The 12,500-nt window shown below is 42.6% G+C and overlaps 1 protein-coding gene across 1 annotated transcript; it reads right to left on the minus strand.

Annotated features, from left to right (window-relative positions):
* Positions 1-1,533: 1,533 nt before the first annotated feature.
* On the minus strand, positions 1,534-7,557 carry LOC119576626. Its single transcript, XM_037924282.1, has 4 exons — positions 7,217-7,557; positions 3,764-3,941; positions 2,772-3,012; positions 1,534-1,666 (listed from the first exon to the last, which is right to left on the minus strand). The coding sequence occupies exons 1-4, from the start codon at positions 7,555-7,557 to the stop codon at positions 1,596-1,598; spliced, it is 831 nt and encodes a 276-aa protein (XP_037780210.1). The 3' UTR covers positions 1,534-1,595.
* Between the last annotated feature and the right edge of the window lie 4,943 nt (positions 7,558-12,500).

The following is a 12,500-nucleotide window of genomic DNA, read 5'->3' on the forward strand; positions in this document are numbered from 1 at the left end:
GTTAATCACCTGTTGATTTCTCTTGTCTTCCTATTCCCGTTTATCAAGTTTTTCTTTTCCTCTTCTTTGTCTCTAATGAGGCCACCTGTTGCTTAACGTTTTATAAAATTAGCTAAATTCCGTGAACCAGAGGTCATGAAATAGTGGATTATATGCATGTATGTGTGTGTGTATGAATGTTTTGTATGTATGATTATGTATGTATATATGTATACATACATACATACATACATACATACATACATACATACATACACACACACACACACACACACACACACACACACACACACACACACACACACACATATATATATATATATATATATATATATGTGTGTGTGTGTGTGTGTGTGTGTGTGTGTGTGTGTGTGTGTGTGTGTGTGTGTGTGTGCGCGTGCGCGTGTGCATGTGTGAGCATGTGTGTGCATGTGTGCGTGCGTGTGCGTGTGTACGTGTGTGCGTGCGTGTGTGTATGCGTGTGCGTGCGTGTGCGTGCGAGCACTCGCGCGTGTGTGTGAGTGTGTGTATGCGTGTACATGTGTGTGCGCGTGTATGTGCTTGTACATTCGACCAATGGCATAAGGAGAGGCTGACAAACTCAGAAATTAAAACTGATGGAAAGACTTCGTGACAGCGAACGAACCACCCAGTGAGCAGGTATTAGCCTCCCCTTCTCGACGTCTCGAACCGTGACTGTAATTTCTCTAGCGACTCCACACATCTGACTTAAAATGACTTCTCTAGACATTAAGTTATGAATATATAATTATAGTAAAAAGATAAAATTTCTTTCTTTTTATACAATAAATAATAGTATAATAATAATGGCCTTAAAGCTATCTTAATTCCTACAATCTATTGTATTTTTTTCTCTTTTTTTCTCAATAAAAAATAATGATACAAGACTGGAACACACGCCCTCATAGCATCCTCACAGTGGGCGTGGCCTGGCTTGGGCGTCATAGGTTCCTCACACACACACACACACACACACACACACACACACACACACACACACACACACACACACACACACACACACACACACACACACACACACACACACACACACACAATCGCTCAATCACACGCGCGTGCACAAACAGGGGAGGACGTAAAATATTTACACTTTGTTTCATATGATTTTCTCTTTGATCCTCGTTTCCCCCCATTTGTTTATTTCATTTTGTGTCCTGTTTTGCTTAGTTCTGTTTAATTTTATCCATTTATCTTTAGCATCATTCACTGAACCAGATGTATATGACTAGTATGAGTATCAAGCATTTTTTTTTCGAGTATTCACTACTTTAAAATAAGAAACTAAGTATCGTCGTACATTTTTCTTCATAATGAAGTTTATATATCTTCTTTTTTTTCACTCTCGTTTTGCTATCCAGAGTGTTCAAGTTTGACATGTGTATATCATCATTATCAACTTCCTAAAACTTAAAATTTAAATTACCTCCCTGATTTATATATAGCACTCGACAAAGACAGTTTTTCTTTCATTACACTGGTTTTCATTCTTTCTTTTTTTTTCATTTCTCTCTTTGTTTCCATCACTTTCCCTTTTGCACTCACGTCCCTCAGTGCTAGTGGAGAATCGCTAGAAGGAGACTTGAGGCCACCACACTCAGGACTTTGCTCCTCGTGTATATAGAGTCTGGAATGATAAAGAAAGGGAAATATGAAAAGGTTTGAAAAATGCGAATGGGTGTTATTCATTATTACTGATACTATTGCTAATGCTAAGATCTGATAATGATAACTGGAATGGTTGTAAAGGATGTTATCAAAATCATTAGCATAATTGGTATTACCACTTGTAACACTATCACAACTACAAAGACTACAACTACTACTATTACTACTAAAAACACCATTATCATCACTACCATAATTATTCTCAATATTGCCTCTCCTTTTATTACCATCATTAAATAAATATATATTAAAAAAGTACTACATTATTTTTTCCCCGTAACCCCACCATCAGGTCCAAAAAATAAATCCACTTATATCTATTGCAAAACCCTATTATGTTGACTTTGATAAATAGAACATCCGGCATATGAATATGGATAAATGTTTGAGTTATAAAATTGTTACAGAGATTAGTGTTTTTCTATACAAAACAGATTAAGGCAAATGCACAATGTTTAAATTGCTTGTGAATGCACTGGTAATATAAATCATTTCTGCGCTACAAATAATTTTATAAAGTTAATATTCAATATTGCAAGAGGAGTAGCCGAAAAAATGAATTAGAGTTTAAATGAACTGCATATATATATCTGATATTTGAACAAATACTTTTCACATTCGAAATAAAACAGACTGTTTTTTCTGGTATTTGATTGTCTAATGAATGAATATTCTTGTTTGTATGATCTGTTCATGAGATAAAGTGGAAATCAGTCATTTGAACATTAAAATAAAATCTTCAGTAAATTAGACAGTTTTAAATACATTTTTGTAACAGTTGGGTCCAAACACAGCGAACACACCCAAAAAAACTTCTCTCTTTTCTCCCCACTCCCTCCCTCTCTCTCTCTCACCCTCTCTCTCTCTCTCTCTCTCCTCTCTCTCTCTCTCACTCTCTCTCTCTACACTCTCTCTCTCTCACTCTCTCTCTCACTCTCTCTCCCTCTCTCCTTTCCCTTCCCTCTTCCCCCTCCCCTCTCTCTCACACACACATTAACCCAAGCATTCCCCCGATATCACAGGCCTCCCAAACACCACGACATACCACGTAACAACCGCCTTACCCGTAGCAGCAGCCGCACGCCCTTCCATGATGGAGGCGTGGTAAGGCATATCACTCTGAATGACGGCCTCGCTGCTGTCGAAGTACATATTGAGAATGGACGCCGTGCACTTGACGGTGACAGTGCTGCCCCTTCGGAAGAGTCTCGGCCAGAGGGGGAACTTCAGACCCAACATGGACGTTTCGAGGCCTGTAGTCGGGTCTTCGTGAGGTGTGTAGCGTACGAGCCATGAGGGATCAGCCTGATAGAAGAAAACGGGAAGACGGAAGTTGTCAGTTTTTTTTTCTTGTTTGCTGTCTTGTTTTTTGTTGTTGTTTGTTTGTTTTATTTGTCTTCGCGAGGTGTGTCACGTACGAGCCACGAGAAAACGAGAAGACGGCAATTGTGAGATTTGTTTTTTTTTCTCGTTTGGTTTCGTTTTTGTTTTGCTTTGTTTTTGTTTATTTTATGTATATATACATATATATATAGGGCAATTTGGGGTAACTAACCATTTAAAAAACGGAAATTGTGAGTTTGTTTTTGTTTGTTGTCTTGTTTTTTATTTTTTGTTTATTTGTTTATTTTATGTATATATATACATATATAGAAAAGGGGCAATTTGGGGTAATTAACCAATTAACAGCATTTTTCTATATAAAATTTGTAACTACTTTTAGCACTGATGATGGATATTAATTCTCCGAAACGTCCCACTACTGATTTCAAAATCTTGACCTCTCATTCTAACACATTTTATTTTATTTTGGTTCGTTCTACGTGAATGGAACGGGTTGGGAAGGATAGTTTTCTCTCTTTATTTTCATGTTTCTTTTTTCTTTATTCCAAGGATATTCACACCTACAATTTCACAGAGTTCTAGAATTTCAGAATGTCTTAAATCCTTAAATTAAAAAATCCCTATTCATTTATTATTTTTCTACCTTATACAGAAATTCCCAAACTATCAAGCAACAACAGAAGTCAACAATAACAACCCCTGCAACATTTACCTGTCCGCCGTTGATGTAAAAGGTGAGTTCAGCCGCCGGTTGCGAGTGGAATGAAGTGCAGTTGAGATTAACGTTATCGTGCATCTGGTAACTTTCCTGGACGCCCGTGATGATGGGCTTTCCGTCGGGGAGGTCTGGGGGGGGGGAGGCAGGGAGGGGGGGGTAAGAACATGGGTTTCAGTGGTGACATAGTGTTGGGAAAGCTTTCTTATCCTGTTATTGGTCTGGTATGCATAGGTATACGCACTAACACAGACACGTGCACACACACACACACACACACACACACACACACACACACACAACACACACACACACACACACACAGATACACGGACACACACACATATTTATCTTTATTTTCTGTTTATCTATCGTTCTTTCTTTCTGTTGTAATATAAATACAAGACCACATTCGGTGAGATAAATATATAGGTAAAGAGAGATAGATAGATAGTCATGCAGATAGATAAAATAATAAAAAAACATTATAGGCAGATAGATAAAAAGATAAAAGAGTATTAAAGACAAATTGAAATATAAATATACATTTACACAAACACACATTCACACATGCAAACACGCACAGACACACACACTAATATATATATATATATATATATATATATATATATATATATATATATATATATATATATATATATATACATATATATATATATATATATATATATATATATATATATATATATATATATATATATATATATATATAAGGGGCAATTTAGGATAACTAGCCATCTAACAGCATTTTTCTATTTAAATTAGTATCTACTTTTGGCACTGACGATGGAGATTGCTTCTCCAAAACGTCATACTTGATTTCAAAATCTTGACCTCCCATCCTGACAGATTTGACCTGATCATAGTCGAATCTCTCCATATAATTAACATAAAACCTGAGTTTAATGGTACAACTACTGCAACCACAGTTCCTCTCTCTCTCTCTCTCTCTCTCTCTCTCTCTCTCTCTCTCTCTCTCTCTCTCTCTCTCTCTCTCTCTCTTTCCATATATATATATATATATATATATATATATATATATATATATATATATATATATATATATATATATATATATATATATATATATATATATATATATATATATATATACATATTACAAATATATAACAGAGAGAGAGAGAGTGAGAGAGAGAGAGAGAGAGAGAGAGAGAGAGAGAGAAAAGAGGAGAGAGAGAGAGAGAAGAGAGAGAGAGAGAGGAGAGAGAGAGAGAGAGAGAGAGAGAGAAGAGAGAGAGAAGAGAGGAGAGAGAGAGAGAGAGAGAAGAGAAGAGAGAGAGAGAGAGAGAGAAGAGAGAGAGAGAGAGAGAGAGAGAGAGAGAGAGAGAGAGAGAGAGAGGATAACATCAAATTGAAAACGTTATTTGCAAAGGCAGCAATAAGTGAAGAAAAGATGTCGAAGCATCTACCCTCTCCAGATGAACTCTCTATTGACTTGCGGCCTGATTGGCAAACATTAATCTCACATGGCTCACAGGGTTTTATTATTATATGGTGTGTGTTGTGTTAAAACAATACGTTTTACTAAAAGGATTTTTCTCGTTGAAGTGAAGGCAAATATTTTTGTCACTTTTCTTTGGGGGCGTTTCAGGACATAAAAAAGCAACAAAGGAAGGGGGAGAGGAGAGGAAGAGAGAGGAGAGGGGAGGAGAGAGAGGAAAGGGGGGGAGGAGAAAGGGGGAGGAGGGGGAAGGGGAGAGAGAGAGGAGGAGGGAAGAGAGATAGAGATAGAAGAGAGGAGTGAGAGAGAGATTGAGGTGAGAGAGATGAGAGTAGAGAGAGAGAGAGAGGAGGGAATAGAGGGAGAGAAAAAGGAGAGAGAGCGGAGGGGGGAAGGGAAAGGAGAGAGAGGAAGAGAGAGAGAGAGGGGGGAGGAGAGAGAGAAAGAGAGAAGAGACCAAAGGGGAGAGGAGGGGGGAGAGGAGAGAGAGAGATTTTCAGAGGATAGAGAGAGATAAAAAGAAAGAAAGAAAAGGATAGCGAGATAAAGAAAAGGGGAGAGAGGGAAGGGGGGGAGGGAGAGAGAGGAAAAAGAGAGGGGAAGAAAAGGGAGGAAAAAGAGAGAGAGAAGAGGAGAGAGTGAAAAAAGGAGAGAAGAAGGGGGAGGAGAGGAGAGGAGAGGGAGGGAAAAAAAAGGGGGAGGGGAGGGGAAAAGGGGAAGAGAGAGGGGAAGAAAGAAAAGGAGAGAGAGGGGAAAATTTTGGGGAGAGGAGAGAAAAGAGAGGGGGGTGGAGAAGAGAGAGAGGAGAGAGGCCCGGGGAAAGGGGAGAGGAGAGAGAAAGAAAACGAAGAGAGAGAGAGAGAGGGGAGAGAGAGGAAGAGAGAGAGAAGAGGAGGGAAGAGGGAGAAGGGGAAAGAGGGGGGGGGAGAGAGAGAGAGAGAGAGGAGAAGGGAGAGAGGGGAGGGGGGGAAAAGAGAGAGAAAGAGAGAAGGGGGAAGAGAGAGATAGAGAAAGAGAGAGAGAAAAGACGGAGACGAAGGAAAGAGAGGGGGAAGAGAGAGACGAGAGAGAGGGGGGGGGGGGGGGGGAGGGGAGGGGGAAGAGAGAGGAGAGAGAGAAAGGGGGGAGAGGGGGGAGGGGAGAAGGGGTGGGGGGGGGGGGGGGTGGGGGGGGGGGGGGGTGGGGGAAAAAAGGGGGGGGGTGGGGAAAAATTAAAAAAAAAAGAGAGAGAGAGAAGAGAGAGAGAGATAGAAAAGAGAGGAGAGAGAGAAAAAAAGGGAAAACCCAAGAAGGGGAAGAGAGAGAGAGAACGAGGGGAAAGAGAGAGGGAGAGGGGAGAGAGAGGAGAGAGAGAGAGAGAGAGAGAGACGGAGAAGAGAGAGAGAGAGGGGGGGGGGGGGGGGGGGGGGGGGGGGGTGAGGGGGGGGTGGAGAGAAAGGAGAGAGAGAGAGGAGAGAGAGAGAGAGAGAGGAGAAGAGAGGGAGAGAGAGGGGAGAGAGAGGAGGAGAGAGAGAGAGAGGGAAAAGGGGAGAGAGAGGAGAGAGAGAGAGAGAGTGGGGGAGGAGGGGAGAGAGAGAGGGGGGAGAAAGGGGGAGAGGAGAGAGGGGAGGAGAGGAGAGGAAGGGAAGGAGAGGAAGGAGAGGAGAGGAGAGGAGAGAGAGAGAGGAGAAGAAGAGGAGAAGAAAGAAGGAGAAAGAGGGAAAAGAGAGAGAGAGAGAGGGGAGAGAGAGGAGAGGAGAGAGAGAGAGAGGAGAGAGGGGGAAAAAGAGAGAGAGAGAGAGAGAGAGAGAGAGAGAGAGAGAGGAGAGAGAGAACGAGGGAGAGAGAACGAGGGAGAGAGAACGAGGAAGAGAGAGAGAGAGAGGGAGAAAGAATGAGGGAGAGAGAGAGAGAGAGAGAGAGGGGGGACAGGAGACGGAGCCAAACAGACATGTCCCGACACGCAAGCCAGGGCCCCGCATCCTCACCGACGACGGACCATGTTGGCGACCTGCGTCGGGTGGAAGGGCGGCGCTCCGCGGACACCTCGCAGCGGAAAAACGCCGGCGGCCCGAGCGTCACGCCCCGGATGCGGACGCGGCCCCGGGGGCGGGCGACGTCCCCGCCCGGGGGTTTGGCTCAGCTGAAGGTTTACGGGCGGCGTCTCCGCGGGCGTCCACCGGTAGAACTCGTCGAGGCCGAGGTACCACTTGAGGGCGTAGATCTTGTCGCCGTCTCCGAAAATCGCATCCCGCCAGCGCCCTCCCCCCCACCGCCCCGGGGGGTCGGGAGGGGGACGTCTGGTTGATGTGTAGGACGCCACAGCCATCGCGGGAAGAACGGCGCTTCGCGTCAAGTGGATTACGCGGGAGAGGTTTCTCCTGCGAGGTCAAAGGTTATGATGTGTTGACACACACACACACGCACGCACGGCCACACACACACACACACACACACACACACACACACAAAATACACCACAACACACACACAACACACACAAACACACACAAATACATAATTTAGTATATATATAATATATATGATATATATATGAGTATATATATCTATATATATATATATATATATGTATGTATATGGATGATTTATGATATATATATTACTATATACATATATATATATAAATATAATATATATATGATATAAGATATGTATATATATATATATAATATATATATATATATATATATATATATATATATATATATATATAATATATATATGTATATATATATGTATATATATTTGTGTGTGTTGTGTGTGTGTGTGGTGTGTGTGTTGTGTGTGTGTGTGTGTGGTATGTGTATTTGTATGTGTATGTGTTTGTGTATGTGTTATATATATATATATATATATATATAGATATATATATTATATATATATATATATATATTATAGGTGTGGTGTGTGTGTGTGTGTGTGTGTGTGGTGTGGGGTGTGTGTGTGTGTGTGTGTGTGTGTGTGTGTGGTGTGTGTGTGGTGTGTGTGTGTGTGCGTGTGTTAAGATAACCCCCACTTATACCTGCGAGGACAAGGAAAGGGGATACGTGTGCAAACACTCCGCGAACCCGATAAAATTTAAGAAAAAGAGGAAAAAAAAAAGTAATGTAAAGTATTTCCAGAAGAGAAAGTAAAACATATGAAAAAAAAATACTTACATGATGAAAAAAAAACGAAAGGAATTGAGAAAAAAAGAGGAAAGTGAGTTTATCTGAAACGCGTGAATTCAGCTTCAGTCAATTCTCAATAACTAAGACGTTCGACTCCAAACAGAAAACTTTCCGGCATTTTTTAGCATCAAAAGTTGTGTGTTGGAAACTATCAAGGTGATTGACTTTTGAGTATTGGAATCTCTCTGGATCAGCGGAGTACTGATGGCCATTCTATTTTTAGCCATGGATTAACTTTTTTGTCATTATCTTTTTTCGCTCTTCCTTTTTTCCTTCCCCCTTTTCTTTCTCTTTCTCTCTCTCTCTTTCCTTTTCTCTTTTTATGTGTATATGTGTATGTGTGCGCGCGCGCGTGTGTGTGTGTGTGTGTGAGGGGGGGAGAGAGAGAGAGAGAGAGAAGAGAGAGAGAGGGGAGAAGAGAGAGAAAAGAGAGGGGAGGAAAAGGGAGAGAGACCCCCCCCCCCCGAAGAGAGAGAAGAGAAGAGAGAGAGGGAAAAAAAAAAGAAAAAGAGACAAAAAGGCAGCAGGGCAGGGCAGAGAAGAGAGAAAGAGAGAAGGGGAGAAGAGAAGAGAAGAGAGAAAAAGAGGGGCAAGAAAAAGAGAGAGAGAGAGAGGGGAGGGGAGGGGGAGAGAGGAGAGAGAGAGAGGGGGATGGGAGAGAGGGGAGAGAGAGGGAGGGGGAGAGAGAGAGGAAAAAAAGAGAGAGAGAGGAAAGGGGAGAGAGAGGGAAAACAGACAGACAGGGCAGGGGAAGAGAGAAGAGAGAAGAGAGAAGAGGAGAAAAAAAAAAAAAAAAAAAAAAAAAAAAAAAAAAGGGGAAAAGAAAGAGGGAGGGGGGGGGAAGGGGGGGGGGGGGGGAGAGAAGAGAGAGAGAGGAGGGGAGAGGAGAGATGAGAGAGGGGGGAGAAGAGAGAGGGGAGAGGGGAGAGAGAGAGAGAGAGAGGAACAACATATGCTGCAATGTTAAGTTTTGAAAAATCAATATTCTGTGTCTACGTTGCTAACTGTTCCATAAAAAAAAAATCTTCCCAGAGTTGCTGTTGTTATTTGTTTGTGTAGTGGGGCCAATTTAAAAATTTTTTTTTTTTATTTAGTTATTATTTTTTTTTTTTATTCATAAAAAAATTAATTTTTTGGGTAAAAATAATGTCCCCTTAAAATTTTTCGGGTTTTAATATTTGAGAAACGATTAAACCCCTTTCTAAAACTTACCAAAAAACCCCAAAAAAGTATGGTTTTTCGTCATCATTAATCCCGATTTCCTTTTTCCCAAAAAAAGTTTGTAGATCCAAACCCTTTGGGGATTAAACAAAATTTATCAAATGTTGGGCCATAAAAAAAAGGGTTTTAAAGGGATTTTCAAGGTCGGGGGAATCTTATAGGTGTGTTTGAGGAATCTATCTTCTCCATTTTTCCCTTCCTCCCTTCCCTTTTTTTCCCTTTTAATTTTTTCTTCTTCTTTTTTTCCTCTTTTTCTTTCTTTTTCTTCTCCTTTCCTCCCCCTTTCCCCCTTTCCCCTCGTCGCTCCTATTCTCCTATCTCTCTCCTGTCCCGTACACCCTTCTGACTTTTGCTTCACTATTTCTCCCGTTCTCTCTCTCTCTCTCTCTCTCTTCTCTCTCTCTCTCTCTCTCCCCTCTCTTTCTCTTGCTGTTCCTCTCTATACCCTTGCCCCTTTTCTCCTCTCCTGTCCCCTTTCACTTACTCGCTTCCCCTTCTCCCTACCCTTTTCCGCCCCCCCTCCCAGCTTTCCTGACAAGATGTGCTGACTACGCGGATACCAAGCAATTCCTTTTCCTCAAGACGTATGGCTGAACTTTCCCTGTCCACGGGGAGAGAAGTTATAAAAGATTCGATTTTTGTCCCTCAGCATACGAGATGATTGGTCATAAATGCTCTCTCTGGGGATATGGCCTATATATTCAAAGTCTCTGTCTCTGTCTCTGTCTCTCTCTCTCTCTCTCTGTCTGTCTGTCTCTCTCTCTCTCTCTCTCTCTCTCTCTCTGTCTCTCTCTCTGTCTGTCTCTCTCTCTCTCCTTTTCTCTCTCTCTCCCCTCTCTCTCCCCTCTCTCTCTCTCTTCCGTCTCTCCCCTCTCCTCTCTTCTCTTCTCTCTCTCTCCCCGCTCTGTGTGTGTGTGTGTGTGTGTGTGTAAAGGTGGTAATATACATGTGTGCGTATATGTGTACGCGTGTACATGTGTGTGAATGTACATCCCTCCTTCCTCACTCGTATCTTATCAACTTCTACATGAAAATTCCAAATAAGACTTTCCCACGAAACTCATAACAGCATGCTATAAAGTATAATGTTATTTATTCCGCCAAATATTTCCCGTACAGACTGATCCCTTTTAGTCCCCTCTCCCCTACTGCTCCTTGCCCCCCCCCCTCTTTACTGCTCTCCTTTTGTCTCCCTCCCCCTCTCCTACCCCGCCCCCCTTCCCTACCTCACCCCTCCCCTTCCTCCCCAATCCACTGTTGCCCCATGTCTCCCTCTTCCTTTGCCGCCCCCTCACACCCCTCTCTACCCCCACCCACCTCTACTACTCCCTTGTCCCTCACTCTGTCCTCCTGATCCTCTGCCCCCCCTCCCCCCTCATCCCCTCTCTCTGTCTCCCCCCCTCATCCCCTCTCTCTGTTCCCCCCTCATCCCCTCTCTCTGACCCCCCTCATCCCCTCTCTCTGACCTCCCCCCCCGCAACCTCCTCGCTCCTACCCCCCTCCCCACCCTTCCTTCTATAATAGTTGCCATTGCTCGGTTCCACGATTTGCCATAACTCAGGTAAAAAAAGAAAAAAAAAAGTTGCCATTTTCCTTCGGCCGGATATCAAGCTGGATCGAAAGTTATAACACGTATGTATTTTCTAATTTAGATAATTTATCCCCCTAAGGTTGTGGCACAAATCAGGCCTTATTTCGCCTGTTTTCTCACATGTTATCGCTCGTCCTCTGTGCGGGAAGCGGTGCCCTGAAAGGAGATTTTTCTCGCCTGAACTCGGTACTAATATCTTGAGGGAATTATCACTTTTCGACGTCGTATTGAAATTCATATCGGGGGAGAGGGGGTGGGGGGGCGGGAGTGGGGGGAGTAGTGGAGTGGGGGGAGTGTAGGGGCGTAAGTGGAGCGTTGAGGTGGAGTAGGGGTGGGGGAATGAGGGAGGAGGTAGAGTAGGTAGACTGAGGGGTTGGAAAGGGGGGGTTGGGGATACAGAGAGGGGAAAAGGGTTAGTCAGGGGGGGGAAGAGCATTCTATTACGCAACATCTTGGGCTTGCAACATCTTGTGGATAGATAGTGATTGGGCAATCTGCATTATCCCTATCTCTTACTTCCCGCCCCCTCCCTTTGCTCTATCCCTTTCTCTCCCCTTCTATCCCTCTCCCTGTTCTCCTCTCTCACGAAGGAGGAGAAAGGAGAGTTATCCAAAACTTAAAAAAGAAAAAAAAAAGAAGAGAGAGAAAAAAAAAAATATATATATATATTAAATAAGGACACAAACGTACGTAGTTTCAAACAGACACATACGTACATTACTGACATAAAAGAAACACACATAAAAAACAGTATTAACACATTTTCATATAGAAAAAAAAAACACAAACATCAGAAAAAAAAAGAAAAAACAAAAACAAAAGAAAGCTAAAATAAAAAGAGAGAGAGAAAAAAAAAACAAGAAAGAAGAAAAAGAAAAAGAAAATGAATATGAAAAATACTGCAACATAAAGCTCGCTAATCTTCTCATGATGCAAGAAAACTTTTATGCAACGTCTTGGACGATAAGGATCAAGAAAAAACGGCACCCCAGAACTCAAACCGGAACAGTCTCGTCCACTCCATTGTTCCGGGTCGCGATATCGTCTAAGGTGCTTTATTATGCACGGTGGGGGGGGGGGGGGGGTATGATGACGATGGCTATGGTGGTGATGTTGGTGATGATGGTGGTGGTGGTGGTAGTGATGGGTGGTGGTGGTGGTGGTAGTGATGGTGGTGGTAGTGATGGTGGTGGTGGTGGTGGTGGTAGTGATGGTGGTGGTGATGATGATGATGATGATGATGATGATGATGATGATGATGATGATGAT

Source organism: Penaeus monodon, chromosome 9 (assembly GCF_015228065.2).
Source record: "Penaeus monodon isolate SGIC_2016 chromosome 9, NSTDA_Pmon_1, whole genome shotgun sequence".
NCBI lineage: Eukaryota > Metazoa > Arthropoda > Malacostraca > Decapoda > Penaeidae > Penaeus > Penaeus monodon.